Source organism: Pleuronectes platessa, chromosome 10 (assembly GCF_947347685.1).
Source record: "Pleuronectes platessa chromosome 10, fPlePla1.1, whole genome shotgun sequence".
NCBI classification, from domain to species: Eukaryota; Metazoa; Chordata; class Actinopteri; order Pleuronectiformes; family Pleuronectidae; genus Pleuronectes; species Pleuronectes platessa.
In genome coordinates, this window is record NC_070635.1 from 11,590,857 (window position 1) to 11,608,759 (window position 17,903).

A 17,903-nucleotide genomic window follows, 5' to 3' on the forward strand; every position below is an offset into this window, starting at 1 on the left:
TCTTTTGTATTTAGTCTTTTGTTCTTTGCTCTATGTGCAATGCCTTTGACATGCTGCTGTAACACAATAATTACACAATAAAGTACATATATCTATTTAAGATACAAAAACGTATTTCCTGGCATATGAGTAATCAATAACTGTCAGCAAAATGCACCAAACCTATTTTAGATTGAGACTTTCAAGGCAAAATTTGTTCAATCAAAATGTCAAATCAACTGCAGACTCACATTCCAGTTTCACTTTTATCACGATTGTATGATTATTGAGAACAAATCACATTTGGTTATCAAGCTCTCCAAGTTGCACTTTATCGTATATTATCTACAGTAAAAACTGTTCTGAACGAGCAGAACATAGGTTTTTAAAAGGTGGTTTTAACTGAAAGTTAACAACTGCCCATACTCTGCCTCCCACGCCCCCCCCCCCCCCCCCCCCCCCAACCGGCTTCCTCGAACCCAAGTTGACCACATGACTCTTCTGAAATAACTGCTGGTGTTCACTTGCATTTGTCACCGAACACACACACACACGCACGCACGCACGCACACACACCAAGGTGCAAACTCACGTATGTTGTTAAAAACCAAGGGAGCATTTCCATCTGCAGTCCTCTGAGGTTAAAATGTGAGGGGCCCTCAGAAGACCACCAGGCCTCTACTGTGATGAGCCCATTCGCTCAAAAAACCACATATCAGACCAGACTGTGTGAGAAGTGAAGGTAAACTCAGTTAAACGCATGCCCGGTTTGTAGGACCAATATTTACACACAAAAACTCACTGAGGAGCAACACTTGAACAAACGAACTCTCTAATTACTAATATAAATTGTATCACTTATTCCTATTACTACTACTTATTATTTTTACCTTACAAAAAGCATAAACAAAAACCTATGTTGAGAAAATGCCAGAGAGTGATAGAAGCTATATTAGTCAGAGTGGATTTCATTGGAAAATCTAAACATTACAGGACACATAAGATAACTAATTAATTTAACTCCTTTTTACATGTTGTGAATCCCAAAAATATTTCCGTGTTAATTAACATTTATGTTTTCAATGTTTAAGCAGCTCAGTCTTGTGACATTCATTAATAACACATTTTGTTGTTAAATTTGTTGCCTGAAATAAATCAAGACTTAAACTCCCATTTTCTATTATACCAGTTTATTGTTGTTTGAATGGCTGTGTAGCCAGTTGCATAAATCTGTGATGTTTATTTATTCCTTCTGTCATGTCAAGCACAATGCAAACAGAATTTTTTACACAAACAACAGAAAAATGTTGGTAGAGAATCAATATTACAGTCAAATTCAGATGTGTCATAGTGGTGTGTAAAAGAAAGTTGGAGTGGTAAAAAGAAGTTGGAGCTCTATGTTTCCAGGTGTCTTTGACAGGCGCACTTTTTAACACTGTGGTCTACAGTAGCTGCCAGCGCAGCACAGATCTCTGTGATGTGGACAGTGTTACTTATTATGGAACACTTCAGTCATTTCTGTGTCAGACTGTGTGAAGCAAACCATCTGATGAACAACTTGATGTAGTACATAGTTTTATGTTATATGATTTAAAAAAAATGCCATTTCATGAACATGTAATGTACTTATGTAACAGATAACTAAAATCTCAGTGTGAAGTTGAAGCAAAAAAAAAAAAAAACTTATAACATACTTGTAAAAATAGAAATGAAACGGCACTTAAAAAGTTTCTCCCATAATTGTTTCCACTATAATTTGCTACAAGGTCACGGATTGTCTAGTGCATGAAATTGGCCTGACTTTTTCACTGTTTGGTGACCACTTTGCTCTACACCATTCAGAGTTATTGACTGAATCTTTTTTTATTCAATTCAAACTGGAAAATGAGTGTTATCCAACGTTTCTTTGTAAGTTTTTATCATACTCATGTAAAGATTTCCATATGATAAAGGAGCAATCACAGTTTTTTTAAAACTAAATCTCAGGAGGATACAATTCAATTTGTATTACCTGCAATTTCCCTTTTTGACAGACAAATAAAAACCTGATTTATATAAAACCCTAAGGTAAAGATTTATTAGAATAAACAAAAGCTTTGGGTACAGTACATTTTTTAATCTATTGTCACTTTCAGCACCTCAAGATGCAATAATACATAACATTTAGTTGAATCAACACATTTCAAATATGTATGATATATATGAGGTATATGATATGATAACAACACTAAGCAGTGGAGGTCAAGTAGAGGTACATACTAGTGTGTAATAACAATAAAAAAAACAATAAAAATGATTAGTAAAACTTCAAAAATAAGTTATATATTAAATCATCTGGCAAAGGCAATAACAGTGCAAATCAGTAATACACTCACACATCTCTCTCTCACACTGCTGTTGAGGTTTGGGAAGGTGTTTTTCTTTGTGTCATCCTCCCTTCAATAGATGACTGAAATTGACTGACAGGAACAGTGCTACACAAGAAGCACGAAAGGTCACAAGAAAAAAAATGATGTTACAGCAGGTCAGTGAACAGATATCTTTTATATTTTAGAATATTTCAGAAAAAGGTGTGTGTATAAAATTGTACCTGTTGCTTCTGTGTGCAGTTTTGAGCCATCAGTGCTGGTGACTTTACATGAAATAAACATTTTCCTGCCTTCCCTGGAATCCAGAGAGGATTCAATCAACACTGTGTTTCCAAGTGGTATGGGACTGGACACAAGACAAAAGTTTGTTAGGAACAAATGTCAGAACATATATCGACTAATATGGATATGAGAGTTTGTACTTTTCACATTCGGATGCATATACTATTATCATTTATACCAGTATTTTAACATCTGAGTTAAGGAGAGGCTTAAAGCAAACGTCTAACAACCGATAGCTGTTGTTACAGCTTCAAACATTACTAAACTGAATCTTTGTGCATTCAGTGTGAATGTAAACTGACCCAACTCCAGTTAACTCTTGATAATATTGTTCTGCCTGAGCACCTGCAGTCTAATGCAGGGACTCTGCACCACCTGAGCTGCGCTGGTCATATTCCTATAACCCTACTCATGTTAACATATGAGACTATACAGACCCTGACACACAGAAAACATGTTAAAGTTGTTCATTCTTGTACCTGCGGTAGTTGATGTTGAGGTTGGCGGTCATGACAGGTCTGGACACTACATTGGCATGAGTCCCTGTCACGGTATCAATCATAGTGGCTATCGCCCCCCCGTGGACACAACTGGAAACACACATACATAATACATATCAAGTCCAAAGTTTTAAAAGTGGGGTTTTGTTAAGTTTGAAGATTTAAACTTGATCCATTAAATAAGAATAGTCTTTTCTTAAATGTATTGATTCACTTTTTGGATCTTGCCTTCATTAGGAAGATGACGGTATAAGAGGTGCAACATATGAAAATGTATTCAAGATAATATTACGGTGGTGTTTTCAGAATGCGGTTAAGTAGAAGTGGAATGTAAATATGACAACACCAGGCAGACATACACAACACTGCTATCTGTTTTGACTGTGTTTTCTTACCCTGGTGGCCCCTCCAGAAGGTGTCCAGCCTGGAAAATGCACACGCACTTGTTCTCCTTTTTGTTAACAAACACAACGTATTCAAATCCTGCCCCCTGCTCTCGGCTGTTACGGGTGAAAAGACGAGCATTTGCCTGGACCATCTTACTGAGGTAAACTCCACCTAATGGAAGAAGAACACGCACAAGGGAGTCAACATCTAACAGAGCAGCTCAGGAAAAACATCTTATAAAAACAGGTATTGCAGGGTATGATAGACACCAGTGTGCAGCTCTACCTGTAGCATACTTGAGGGAGCGATTGTAGCTTGGCAGTCTCAGCCAAAGCCCTCGGCCTTCCTCTCCTTCCTCCATCTCCCCCTCACACTGGCTGTTGTAATGATCGTGCAACCGCAACATTTCTGAGCCCCAAGAGGAGTTGGGCAGGCTGAAGTCCCGGGGCTTGGGCGAAAGAAACGACGGCAGCGTCTACCAAACAGTAAAATACACAAAAAATCTGTTATTGACGTTCATCTTAATAATGAAAATGTGGCTGCGAAAAGACGGCAGGGACTTATACGGTCGTGACTTGTGACAATATATAAAGACAATAGTAGAATGTCGCTCATAACATCTTATATAAATATTGAACTTTAATGTTTTAGTATTGTATTATTTTATCCCCTGATCATATTTGTCTTAGTCCTGAAATATGTTCACCCATTTTCAACCATGAGGCTTCTTGGATAAGAAGAGAAACGTCTTCAACCAGGTCCAGTTCCTCTTGATTCTACTGTTGTTGGATAATCTCTAGACTCTCAACTTATATTAAAACTATAAAATGTATGTATATGGAGCCAAACCATGGTTCCATTTAACAAGATATACAGGGTAAAAAGAAAACTCAACAGACTGAGATTAACATTGACACATTCAAGTGCTGCTCAATTAGGTTTTGTTGCTTGCAGCCTTGCTTTTCTGGAAAATGACCTTATTTCATAGATTTCTCATTTTGATTATTGATTATTTCACACACACGTTCTCTTTCATCAGAGCAGCGGACTCTACCTACCATCACGGTCCTGACCGCGCTGCCGGAAGCCAGGTGGCCGAGCTGAGTCCTCACGGCCGGGATAGAGGTGAGGCTGTGGACGCCTCTGAACAACAACCCACCAAGGCTCCTCGTCATATCTGCTCTGTGTCGGTTGATGGCGGTTGAGGTAGAAGTGGTAGAAGACACCGAGTGTCAGAGCTCAGAACGGACAGTGTGCGTACATGTGAGGTTCGCACTGAAACCCCGCGGACACCGGGAGCCGTGTCACTTTATGAGCTGTACGCAGTTCGACTCCCATCAAGTTCATCCACATTAACTAAGAAAATAAATAAACAGAGATGAGTGGGACGTCACCCTCTGCTCAGGACGCCACTGCTACGCTTTCTGATGACGTGGAGGATCGTTCGTGGCGACATTAACACGTAAAGTTCGAGTTCATGTAACATGTCACCTTTCATGTGTCATCAGGATCCGCGTCTGTCCACTTCCTGATCCTGCTGCATCTGGGTCACGTGCTAGCCACCTTGCGTTGTGATTTGCTGATCCCCGTTGAAAGCAAGCGTTTTTTTTCTCTTTAAAACTTTATTTAAATGTTGACCGATCAATTCATAACAACAGTGGCAATGACATAAGACAGAGCTGCAGTAAAAAAGTCAGAGTGGCACTATTGTTGAGAATCGGATTAGAGGACTGTTTGATGGAAACTTCCTTTAAAGCTTCAGTGTGTAAGATTGAGTTGACAGGGATCTATTGGCAGATATTCAATATAAAATACTCCTAGTGGTGTTTTCACCAGCGTTTTTAACCTAAATTGTACCAATTGCTTGTTTTTTTTACCTTAGAACCGACATGATCTTGTTCTAAGCAGCCCAAAATGGACAAAATAAACGACCTTTGGAGTTTGCATGATAGCTGAACAGGGTTGTGACAGTCTGGGCTGTAACCGTGGACATCCAATGCAAGTGCCGTGCTTGTCTCGCTAACTGATGCGTTCAGGAGCACAAACGGATTGCACATGCACAGAGCACGGTCCTGTGCGAAAATATAAGGAGCAAACCTGATGCATCGCCTTTTTTTAGACTGATGGAAATTTGCAGAGACTGTCAGTCTGTGTCCCTTGATGGGCACTAGGGGGAGATAGAGGAACACATCATTGAACTTCGTTTGCCAAACCAGAGAAAAACAGAAAACTTCTGCCAGGTGAGACTTTATTGTCTACAATCAGATTTTAGATAGAAAGTACTGTGGCTTTTATACACATGTTTGGAAACACGCCTGTCAGTAAACATTTATATAAATAATTAATAGCGTTTTACTTTAATAACATATCTCTCACTCCACCCCCGGATATGGTATTTCCAAGAAGCATTTTGTTCTATTGAGCGAGTTTAACAAACACAAAGGAGATTACAGCGATTATCATGTACTTTTCTGGTGGCCACCGCACGGGGACAGGGGACATTTCCCAGCTCGTATATGCCTCAGGCAGGCTGATTCAGATGCTACACAACTAGCTTTACCAGTTGAATCAGGGGAGGCTACGACTAAAAATCCAAGTTCATGTATTTATGAAGACTTCGAGTAAAAAGTAAATCACATTTAAAAAAAAGATATAAACATTTGCAACATATTTCCCCACTCCCTGTCTCTGCCATTTGTCCCATAAAAGATGTACACATCAGAGCTATAATCAAAGTGATATTACAAAATATCCCTGCATGCATTTGACTCTTCTTTAAAGAGTTCAGTCAATGTTGAGCGTTCTGAGTTGACTTTATGCTGCAGCTGCGGCGGTTCCACACAGCTTCCTGCAAAAGCGAGAAAAACGAAATTAATTTTGATTTCACGTCTATTTTTACAACCATCGCTGTAAGTGGTGCTGCTCCTCAATTGTTTACAGGTCTGACACGCTTAATGTTGAGAATGTGCGTAGGTGTTTCATATCTTACTTTGCTTCTTCTTTTGTCATGTCGGCAAAGGCACAAATAGCTTTATCTTTATCCAGGATCTGTTGTTTCAAGGTCTGAATATCCTCCTCTGCTTTCTTTTTAGCCTCTGCGTGATCAGCTGAGGACAATGGTTTGAAACGGAGAGACACAAATGTTACTCAAGTCAGCAAAGCCCAACCAATTTATCAGTCGGCTGCTATCAGCCTTTCACAGACATACTGGCAATTTAGAGACATGCAAACTATTATATTTTACATTTTCCGTAAAAAAAGATTTGTTTATTTTCTTAATTTAAGATAACGACATTAGAGGTACCAACATCAATATGCTTTCATAATGATATTTCCCATTGCCGATATCGTTATCGGCCCCTCTACCATACCGTGTACAAAATGTACTGTTATTAAATAGACTATAATTAAGGGATTTAAGTTGACACCAAATACAGTTTCTGTTTATTATTAATGTTAGCAGCTTGAGAGCAAGTTCAAAAGGAAACAGTATCAAAGCAATATAGAGTTCAGCGAGTTTTACAGGAGTGTGTCATCAGATCTAGTTCCACACTGAAGAGACTTTAAAATGCAACAAGACAGGTTTCCCAGGATCCATTGTACCTGGGTTCAGCAGCGGTCTGTGTGCAAGGTGCCAGAGTAGCAGACCTCATCAGATCCCCCCCCCCCCCCCCCGTTTTAAATGGACGTGTAGTGAGGAGACACTTTATGGTTCGCTCAGTCTCTCTTACCTTTAAGTTTATTCATGGTCTCCCACACTTCTTTCTTCTTCGTATCTGCCGCTTCCTAATCAGGGAACAGGTGGAATCATTTGTCAACAGGCAGTGTGAGAGTACACGTAAGGATACCACAGTGTGGGTCATTTTAAGGGAGGACATTATGGTCACACCTCATTGTTTGAGACGTGCTTCTAAGGTAAAGGTTACAGTTAAATTTGAGTTGTCTACGGATGAGGTTAACGGTGAGAGTAAGGTGCTGAGGAACGACTAGGAGTGTCTTCAATAAAACATAAGTACGTGGTTGTGTATGTGTTTGTATGATTGTGTGCATGTATCGCGTCTTGCCTTCTCCGTGTTGCAGCTGGTCAGACTTTTCTCAAACTCCTGTATGGACTTCTCGACCTCCGCCTTCTTGTTCCTCAGCTCGTCTATCTTTGCGTTGGCGGCGTCCATCTCCGTCTTCAGCTCCACGGTTTTCTTTTTCACCTCGATGATCATTTCCTCCTTCGCCTTCACCGTCTCGTGGCTCTCCGCCGTGCGGGTTTTCAACCCTCGCAGCCGGATCTCCTGGCGCAGGGCCTGGTAGATCAGCACCGTCATGACGGCCACACTCAAGACGACGACAGTGCCGACGAGCTTCATGTTGTGTCCGGGCGAGAGACACAGACAGGAGCAGCCACGAGCGATACAGGTGTGCGCTCTGCAGCCGCGGACGTTGTAACCTGCTCTACCTGCTCCACAGGCTCCACAGGCAGGGCGTGACATCAGATCTACATCCTCCTTACAAATCTTAACCCTCAGACAGCACTTTGAATCTGTGAGGACCAGCCAAAATGTCCTCAGAATGATCGTATTGAACCAAGATTGGCCCTCATAACTATAGAGAGACACCTGTTGGTACGTCTACCTTAGTTAGGACTCTCCTTGAACTAATCAGTTCCCTAGCCCCTTGCCCTATGGACCTAACCTGAACCACCCTTACTGAATGCCTACCCTTAACCCCAATTATAACACTAACCCTAAAGCCAACTTTTAACCCTTAACAGCCCATTGAAAAAGTGAGGACCTGCCAAAATGTACTCACTTTCCAAAAAATGTCCTCACTCCGAAAGGTCTATGCTCAAAATGGTCTTCACAAATATAAGTACAAGTACACAAACAGACACACACATTACATGGACCTACATTGACTTCCTGGAGACTTACACTAGCCTTAAATAAAATAAATTTAGTCTAGTAGTCTCAAACCAATTAGAACACATCTTTAACAACTATTTGTATTCTTACTATATTTTTCCCTCTGCACTGCTACAGACTTTTGCTGCTGTATCATTTATGAATTTCTTCTACAGTATCAATACATCTTATTTCGTCTGGCGTTATCTTATCCTATCTGGCCTTATTTTATCTCACTCTCACTGCACTGTTTCGTGTTAAACCACAAAACAAGGTGTGAAATATCATGGATTTCTAATAAAGGAGCAAGCTGTATTAGCACGAAACAAAATATTGTTATGGAAGTTGGGCTGATTTTGGCGAAGTTACATTAGGTGTTTTATTGGGATAATAACACGATAATCAACGCAATTGACACCATCTTCTCGACGAGGAACTCGGGTTCGGGGGAAACTGTCTGTCCTGCCGGGACGTTCGTGGCTGGTTACTCGATGGACGCGTGGGAGAAGTGGCGTGTCGTGTGCCTAGCCGCCCTTTCCGTGGAGGACGTTGAAGACATCTACCTATTCGGAACCATGATTACAGGCTTTCTGCTGATTGGATTAGGCGCTGCCCTTGTTTATCGAAAAATAAATGAAACGGTGACAGCTGTCAAAAGCCCCCTAAGGCTGCCCCTCATGATTGATGCGCTGGGCAGAGCTGTTGGCACTCAGACTGCGGCTTTTAACCACCAGATGGATAACAACATGGAGAAGCTCACGGCTCTGCAAAGGAAATTGGATCGATTCGGAGAGTTGTTTTTTGGAGAAAGTGGAGAAAGAGTAGACGCGCAAATTGGAATGCGGCTACTTGCAAGCCCAAACAATCCCAATCTTATCTGCTTTCGCCCCCCCCCAACCAGCACGGGCCTGGCCAAGGCCGTTGCTGGAACAACAACTCCCCTGAAGAGCGCTGCAATGAGACTCTCTTGCATCCCCCCCCCCCCCCCTCCCCACAGACACCTGTGGATTGTTGTCCCTGTCTAGGACCCTATCAAGGCTGTCTCCATGGCAATGACAATCTTGCGAACTGAGAATCTGTCTGATTGTGGCCTAGGGGAAGGCAACAACCCAGGCCTACTTATACACAAACGTTACATACATACACACGTACATATTACACACAGATATGCATCCCCCACACCCCCGATCCCACGCCTTGGCCTGCTTCGTACCCCTAGTTTGACAGGCGGGTCTGTGACCAGCGCCTCGAGGCTGCAGGACCGGATGGCTGCTTGTCTGTGCTGGCTTACCTCCATCCCCCCTCCCCCCTCCCAATTGCAAGTCATGTTTAAAATGTATGTGCTTATGTACTGAGGTGTTTTTTTTTCCTGTTCCCAGACTCTACTCCTCTAGGAGCATAGTCTGGGGGGTTGTTTTTCTCTCCTCCCTCCCCTCATGTTATGCTGTAATCTTTCAACCTTCTTTCCATTTCGTTGCCTCTGTACCTGTACTCTGTGTAATGACAAAGTGAATCCAATCCAACACACACAGACACACACACCATGAGGAAATAAAGTAGAGGTGGACCGTGTATCTACGTGAGGCCTTACCACGGTGATAAAGTGTGTTCATGCGGATCAAGACGTGGCAGGTGTGAGCAGGAAGAGGAACCGACCTGGATTTACCAAGAGGAGGCCGCGCAGGAAGAAGAAGGCGTGACGCCGGGCATATGGACCGCAGGGGGCGCTGCGCAGCTCAGGCACCAGCAAACATGAGTTGTCCAACCCGGAGGTGCAGGTGAGTCAACCTGTCTGTCTGATTGAGACGCGGGGAGTTAAAAAAAAAAAAAAAAAAAACCCAGCTGGACGTCACACAGAGGATCTTCCGACTCTCGATCCCACATGGAAGCCGGGTTACACCGCGTAAAAGAAGAAGTCTGATCCATCCGCCCTGCGGTACCCCTTACCTTTACACATCGCAACCCCCCGGAGCGTGAGAGAAAAATGAGAGTGCAGGTGTTGGTGCCCGTGACAGTAGTGGTGTCTCTTGTTTTGTTCGGCCTGGTGAAAGTGCGGAAGAAGACACAGGGGATGGAGGAAAAGCGCAGCAGGTTCCAGGACATCAAGCTGCGGGTGAGCTCCGATGTGCTGGCGGAGTATATGACCGACATCGAGAACAAGCAGCAGGAGCTCGAGAGGAGCCGACTGGAGATCAAAACCAGTGAGGAGGCGATCGTAGCGCTGGGCGGCAAGAAGGATGAGGCCATGGGGAAAATCAAAATCTGCAATGATGAAAAGGTGGGCAGAGAGAGGGGTCATGGATGGTGATGATGTGAAACTCAGTCAGCCCACTTTAAAGACTATTAACAGTAATTGAGGAGGGAACTGAACAGAAGGTTGAATCCAAAATCCCAGAGGCTAAATTAAACTATTATTATTATTATTATTATTGTTTAAATCAAAATGACCATGTTTTATGAGGCGATAGTCCCAACAGTGCAACGTTTTTGGAACACCGTTGCTCCTCCAAGGTTTTTGTGTGACTCCAGTGAAATCAAATAGATGCATGACAATCTCATCCAACCTGTTTGGCCTGGTAGGGATGTAAATGGAGTGAATCAGCACCTGCCAGAGAATCTGGCTCTTCTTGTATTGTCGTAGAAGGAACAGAAATCATTCCTAGGATTGTTCTGGTTTCTAGCCTGCAGGCCACCTGGCCCCTTCAGTGTGGGTTTTGTCCTATATGGCTTCCTCCCACAGCGATATGATATATGGCCAAACAAACTTGAATGTAGAAATATGATGTGGATGTATTTGTCCCTATTCTAATCTTCTCTCATTTTACACACTACACTGATTTTGTTAGCAACACAGCTATTAAAACGCTTCACATGATGTCCCTTTGCTCTGGTCTAAAAAACACAGTCGAATGGCAGCCCGGTGGAGGATGAGATATTGCCTGAAATATATTGGCTGTGTAGCTCTGCTCGGTTTAATCACGGAGAATTAACACCATTAGCAATCTCACAAAGTTACTGTCCTTTATGAGCAATCTGTACAAAGTCTATCTGGTGGCTTCACTCTGGCCGAAGGTGATTCCTCGGAACATGTTACTGAGAGTCTTTCTTCATTTTGCAGGAAGATCCAAAAGAAAAGCAAATTTCCACAGACACAGAACTCACTAACCTACGAGGTAAGTGATACTCATGCATTCATTAACTGAGACTTCAAATGAATTTTACATAAAGGAAAACAAATACAAATTATTTGTAACTGGGATGGGCCTTTCATTGATTTCTATTCCAGTTCAGTGACAGGCTTCACCTTGCCTTTGAATTTGTGAACTGCTAAAAATCTGTCGTGTATGACAATACAGGGGAAAATGATAAGGAGATGGCCAGCTGGAAAAAAGAAGTGGAGTCCCTGACACAGCAACTAGCAGCACCGAGTGCAGTTTGTGCCTTTCTGAAAGAAGAATCAGATCTAGCAAGGTAAGGTTACTATGTTTGATGTGTATAAAACTGCACAGTGCAGAGTGCACTCTAAGTTCTAAAATCATTTCAATGCATTCACTACATTTTCTATCGTTGAACTTTCCTTTAAAGAAAGTTGTGTGGCAAAGAAGTGAAGGAGGACCCCAAAAAGGAAGAGGCAAAGGAGGAGGCCCCCAAAAAGGAAGAGGCAAAGGAAGAGGCCCCTAAACAGGAAGAGGCAAAGAAGGAGGCCCCAAAAAAGGAAGAAACAAAAGAAGAGGCCCCCAAAAAGGAGGAGGCCCCTAAAAAGGAAGAGGCAAAGGAGGAGGCCCCAAAAAAGGAGGAGGCCCCTAAAAAGGAAGAGGCACCGGAGGAGGCCCCCAAAAAAGAGGAGGCCCCCAAAAAGGAAGAGGCAAAGGAGGAGGCCCCCAAAAAGGAAGAGGCAAAGGAGGAGGCCCCCAAAAAGGAAGAGACCCCTAAGAAGAGATGAGAAGTAACACCTCCTCAACCCTTTTTGATTCGTTCCAACCAGATCCGAGCCTGTAGCTTTACAGAGTGGATGACACATACAGTGATATAGATGTGAATGTATATTCCTTTATAATCTGTTATTTATTCTTAACCAGCTAATTAATAGAAATGAGGATATACACATTTTGGAATATGACACAATTTATTGTCGTTTTTTGCGTGTGTGTGTGTGTGTGTGTGAATGAGAAATGTTAGATTTTGTGGTGGCTTAGATCAAGACTTCATATTTATGTGTGAAAGGTAAAAAAAACAATCATTGATTAAATAGAGGGGATTTAATGTGATGTGGTTTGACCTGCAAATCACTGTAAAAAAACAAATTGTATGATGGACCAACTTTACTGCTTAACCTCTGTTGTATTGTCGACAATGCACTAACTTTTTAAATTTGAATAAAAACTTTGTCTATCACACACACATTTCATTCAGAGAGTAGTGGCAAAGCTCTCGAGCACAATCTGGGGTTCAGCGTCTTGGCGACCGGAGGAGCCGGGAATCGTACAACAACCTCCTGATGTGTGTGCGGCCTGCTCTACCCCCTGGCAAACACTCTGAGGTCAAGTATTAGTCAGTGTAAAGTGGTTCGAATGTTCATCAGGAGCAGATTAGGTTGATCGATTTAGCGTTGGACAGAAGTCAGCAGCCTTTCTACTCCTGCGTGAAGTAAACACTAAAGTTCAGAAGCCTTTTTTTTTAGCCATCAACAGATTTGGGAATTCAGCTTCACCTAAAAGACACGGAAAAAATCAAATATCTCTATTATCTCAGCAACGCAGTGTTTGACGTGTCTGTGCTCAGGGGTCCCATTCTCTCTCCATACACATGTGGGCATTGACGGTTATTGGTGCACTGAGCTAAAACTAATGCAGTCTAGCAGTAGAGCTGACCTTCATGAAGGTTACCATGTTCTACCACACAGTTTAAAAGTCCCCTCAACGTCCATTTTGTTGCTGTTTTAGCAGCTTTAAATCAGGGGTTCTGGGTTTTTCTGACAGCTTTAAAGACTTTCCCATCCCTGCCAAGAAACTCTAGCTTATCATCAGCTCATGTGATAAGACACGGCTGTGACATGGACCAGGCTAAGATTTTCTCCCCCTCTGTGTCCAGCGGCAGAAATGGACCGGATGTTGGAAGCTGTAATTTGAGTTAAACTTAAAGTGTTTCTAAAGATGTCTCCAAAGCATTTAGATCAGAGGGTCGATTGAATAAATATATTGAAGTGTTTCTCAGAATTACACAATCAAGTGGAGCTTTCGAATCAGCGTCCATCTGAATTAATAGCTTTCTTAAAAAGGTTCAACATAATTAAACATAACCCATTCCTGCAGGACTATTGTGTAAGACTGGTTTAACTTCCACTGGGTGTAACTGATGAACCTGCAACTGAGTGAAAAGAAAACTAGAATGACAGTTGTGACATGCTACAGCAAGCAATAGAGCACATGGGGAAAATGATGAAAAATCTCCCAATCTTAAAGAGAAAGTCAAAATAAACTCCTGGATCTGCCACCCTGATCCAGATCCACACCAAAATCTAATGAGCTCATCCCTGACCCATAATGCATCTTGGCAATCCCTCATGAAGTTCTTGTGCAATACAAACAAACCCAACCACACATAAAAACACAAAAATGGTAAATCAACATCCTCCTTGATGGAAAAGTGATCACCCGTACATAACAAACACACCTCATTGTATTCAACAATACAGTTGGACTGCTCTGTCAACAACAGGATGTGAGGCTTGACAGACACAACGTTGTGTAACACTCGCGAGCTAAATTTTATCCTGGTTGTTCCGATAATGAATAATCTATGCAGAACGTGAGACAAACAAAAAGTGAAAAGTCTGTGACTCCTCCTGTCTCTACTCCACAGCTTTTGTTTGTTAAGGGTTACTGTGATGTCCTCTATTGGACTGGTTGTGAAGGGAGACATTGTTGCACTTATGCAGAACCCTGATGTGCACGTTTGCTTCATGTGGTTTTTGTTTTCTGCAGCACGTTACACTTTCAGCCTTCGTTTGTTTGTTTCCTCTATTAGATAACTCCCCTACCTCTGCTGCTGAAAACACAGTATATGTATCGAATAATCGTTGTAAACCTTTTCTGCCTCTCTGTGTCTTAGTGACCCTGCCTCAGGGTGTGTGTGTGTGTGTGTGTGTGAGAGAGAGAGACAGATAGAGAGAGAGAGGGAGAGAGAGGGAGAGAGACTGACCAATCACAACACAAAGCCTTGTTCTGTCACTACCTATAAACTTCTGTGAGTTATCTGGGTGGAGCTCCGGTTAGTCCGTGTTCTGATTTTTTTGAATTTTTTTTCTATCAATAATCTTGTTTCAAAAAAGTCATAATAATTGAAGGTTTAGTGTGTTGCATTGCATTTGCCTGAAAATATGTTTCTGTTTTATTTGTTCGGCTCCCTCTAAATGTGCTATATTATTAATTTGTATATGTTTCCCTTATTAGAGATTTTATTGGTAGAGAGAGTTGGGGATGCAGGTTCATGCATCCCCAACTCTCCCTAACATATATATGGTCCCTATCATAATATGATTATTCAAGCTGTTGCACATACATCATTATGGACTTATACATATTGTTCATGACTTTACATAATGATTAGTGTGTATGATCTGCTTTATAAAATACTGTGTTTTTTTATTTGTATTATAGAATTTATTATATTTTGTGATTAAAAGCCTTTTTGTACACGTGATTATTTTGTTGCCCGAAGTACTCTTCACTTCCAGAGAATCATCTGTGGTTATGTCAGGGTTAGGGTTTTGATTGAGAGTTCAAGCATTCTCTATGGTCATAGAAAGAAATTGAAATTGAAATGTTTTCTTTTCTTTCAATTGTTTGTATAATTGGAAGTTGTCAGGGCTGAACCATTACAAGCATAAGTCAAATTAAGTAATTTCAGATAAATGTGCTTTTACAAAATCTTCAACTTGAGCCTTTAGATTTTGTCTTGTTTTTCATATTTGAGCAGCAAGGCAGAATAACTTTGAAGTTCAAACCAAACTAAGTTTTTTTGCCTTTTTTAGAGAAGACGATTGATGACTTGGGAGTTAAATATTAGCCTGAAAGAAATAAACTTAGTCGTGCAAAGGCTCCAGGTTATTTTCTGAAAAGTATATATTTTTCCTTTTAAAAATCATTTTCCTTGTATTGCTTTATAATTAACATTGTTATCTCTCGCTTTGATTCTGACTACTCTCCATGTGGGAGACATTAAAATACTTCCCCCAGGCTCACAATTAGGCAATCAGAGGACTATCATTCCGCCCCAGTAGGCTCACAAGGTTAACGCCACACAGTCCTCGTCCCAGCCCTCGTCTGTGACATCAGTCAGTCTGACTGATGTCACAGACGAGGACTGTTGTTCATTAAACGCAACATCGCATCTGATCTGAGTAGATTTAAAAAACAATGTAGCTTTTTGTCAAAAATAGTACATTGATCCTCACTGAAGACTAATAAATGAAAATCTGACGTAATGGTGATATTTCTGGATTTCTTCATAAGCTCTCATTCTCACAATGAGAGTTTCTACACCTGCTTCTTGCTCATTAGAAACAAAAAGTCCTGACTCACCCACGGGTGAAAGTGTTGTCTTCTTCATTAACCATCATATGCAAAGTGCTGATGTGAAGTCAACACATGTTAGAGTCCCACGCGATGCCGGCTTAACGCACAGACACAGTGACAGTACCATCACCGGCCAGCTTGGCAGAGGTCCTGCTGACAACCAGAGGTCACCTTGACTCTCAAGTTCACCTTCACATTTCCACATCAATTAAAAGCCCTTTGTTCAAAAAGAAGCAGCAAAATACTTAACGTTTGAAAATAAAAGTACTTATTAGACAGAGATGACCACTTTCAATGATATTGGATTATTATCAATGATGCACAGGAGCCTTTTATGATGGATAGTTTAATCTCTACTGGTGCATCATATTAAAAAAGCCTAAATGTCCAACCTTAATCTTATAAAATGGTAATAAGTATTTTTGCCAAATTTTATCATATGTCAATGATGCTAAGAGGAGAGAATTGCAGACTTAGATATAGAGAATTGTGCTACTAACACATGTGGGTGTTGTGAGGGAAAATGCAGCTGTATTCAGGAATATTAGTGACAGGGAACAAGTAGTGATTATAAGTGAAGTGACCATCATGCGTTCATGTTTGCCCTCCCTACAGGCAATAAGTTATTTGACTGTGAACCTATGGTTGTGTGTGTGTGTGTGTGTGTGTGTGTGTGTTTGTGTGTGTGTGGCAGCTGACAGCAGGATGAACATCACATCTATTGATCAGTCTAATGTGGGGAGGAAAGGCTGCAGGCCACAGCAGCTGATCAATATACCTCTAATTACATGGGGGGTGCTATGTGTGTGTGTGTGTGTGTGTGTGGAGGTGGTCCCCCCCAATCTCACAGGGTTGTATAAATATAAATGCTGTCTCACAACAAATCACACACAGATCCTAGCTTGTGCCCTCATGTGACAGTTAGCTGCAAATCGCTCTGATCACATTTCTTTACTTTAACCTCTTGCTCACCAACTGCACTGCTGACTGACAACAGAGAACTGGTGAGTATCTGCATATTTGTATTTGCATGTGATGTTGTATTTGCTGAAAGAGTCGAGTGTTCCGCTGCACTGGCCTTTCCTCTCCTCTTTCTACTTTTCCCCATCCACTGTTTACCATGAGTCCCTGGAGAGAATGCAGAGGTGAGCTGAGATGCCAACAAGATCTCTGGTTCCCTCCCTCTCGAGGCCTTTTCTTTTCTTATAACCCACGTGTGCTGGACAGGTTGTTCAGGTCTGTTCAGGTCGTCTCATACCTACTGCACACATTCTGTGGAAACAACTTTCCCAGCGTGCAAGACAAACTAATGGTGGAATGTTTTCAGTGCTTGTGTGTCTGTCCCTCCCATGTTTGTTCTCACTGTGTTGTGTCTTTCATCCTGCTCCAGGCTCTTCAACCCGGCTGTGGCTCTGACTGGCTGGAAGCTGTGTGATATGTTTGATATTCGGTTGTTCTTGTGCTTCATCATGTCAACTAAATATCAGACATATTCCTACAGAGTCTGGCACTGACTTCTGATCCCTTCGCTTCACCACTGAATAAATCCACAGGTGGTCAGATGTTCGGGAAAATGGTTTCGAAGGTGATCTTTGCAAACAATATATTATTATGAAATATCATTGCAGTGCTACTATTGAATATCTAGTTTGATTAGTTGCATGCTTCTTCATTCTCTCTGACACACGCACGCACGCACACACACACACACACACACACACACATTTTTGTCTTTCAATAAGTGTGAGGGCAATGTGGACATAATGCATTTGCAAGAACCTCACCCTTACCTTAAATATCATAAAGGAAAGCACAATTGCAACTCACCCTTATCTTTAAACAATCCTCTAGCCAGACAGCAAGACAATGGGACCTAAGCCTGCACGCACATCCTGCTCAGCACTAGTCAGGTGT

The 17,903-nt window shown here is 41.8% G+C and overlaps 3 protein-coding genes across 3 annotated transcripts; 1 reads left to right on the forward strand and 2 right to left on the reverse strand.

Moving 5' to 3' along the window:
- Positions 1-1,152: 1,152 nt before the first annotated feature.
- On the reverse strand, positions 1,153-5,071 carry them4 (thioesterase superfamily member 4). Its single transcript, XM_053433550.1, has 6 exons — positions 4,576-5,071; positions 3,803-3,992; positions 3,526-3,688; positions 3,110-3,220; positions 2,570-2,694; positions 1,153-2,453 (listed from the first exon to the last, which is right to left on the reverse strand). The coding sequence occupies exons 1-6, from the start codon at positions 4,690-4,692 to the stop codon at positions 2,407-2,409; spliced, it is 753 nt and encodes a 250-aa protein (XP_053289525.1). The 5' UTR covers positions 4,693-5,071; the 3' UTR covers positions 1,153-2,406.
- A 677-nt stretch (positions 5,072-5,748) lies between these two features.
- si:dkey-87o1.2 (uncharacterized protein LOC796684 homolog) lies at positions 5,749-7,957 on the reverse strand. Its single transcript, XM_053433551.1, has 4 exons — positions 7,582-7,957; positions 7,249-7,303; positions 6,507-6,624; positions 5,749-6,365 (listed from the first exon to the last, which is right to left on the reverse strand). Exons 1-4 carry the CDS (start codon positions 7,876-7,878, stop codon positions 6,332-6,334), a joined length of 504 nt encoding a protein of 167 aa, XP_053289526.1. The 5' UTR covers positions 7,879-7,957; the 3' UTR covers positions 5,749-6,331.
- Positions 7,958-10,222: 2,265 nt separating this feature from the next.
- On the forward strand, positions 10,223-12,807 carry zgc:174935 (uncharacterized protein LOC796019 homolog). The gene is made up of 4 exons (XM_053433552.1): positions 10,223-10,690; positions 11,531-11,585; positions 11,769-11,883; positions 11,998-12,807. The coding sequence occupies exons 1-4, from the start codon at positions 10,397-10,399 to the stop codon at positions 12,353-12,355; spliced, it is 822 nt and encodes a 273-aa protein (XP_053289527.1). The 5' UTR covers positions 10,223-10,396; the 3' UTR covers positions 12,356-12,807.
- The last annotated feature ends 5,096 nt before the right edge of the window (positions 12,808-17,903 follow it).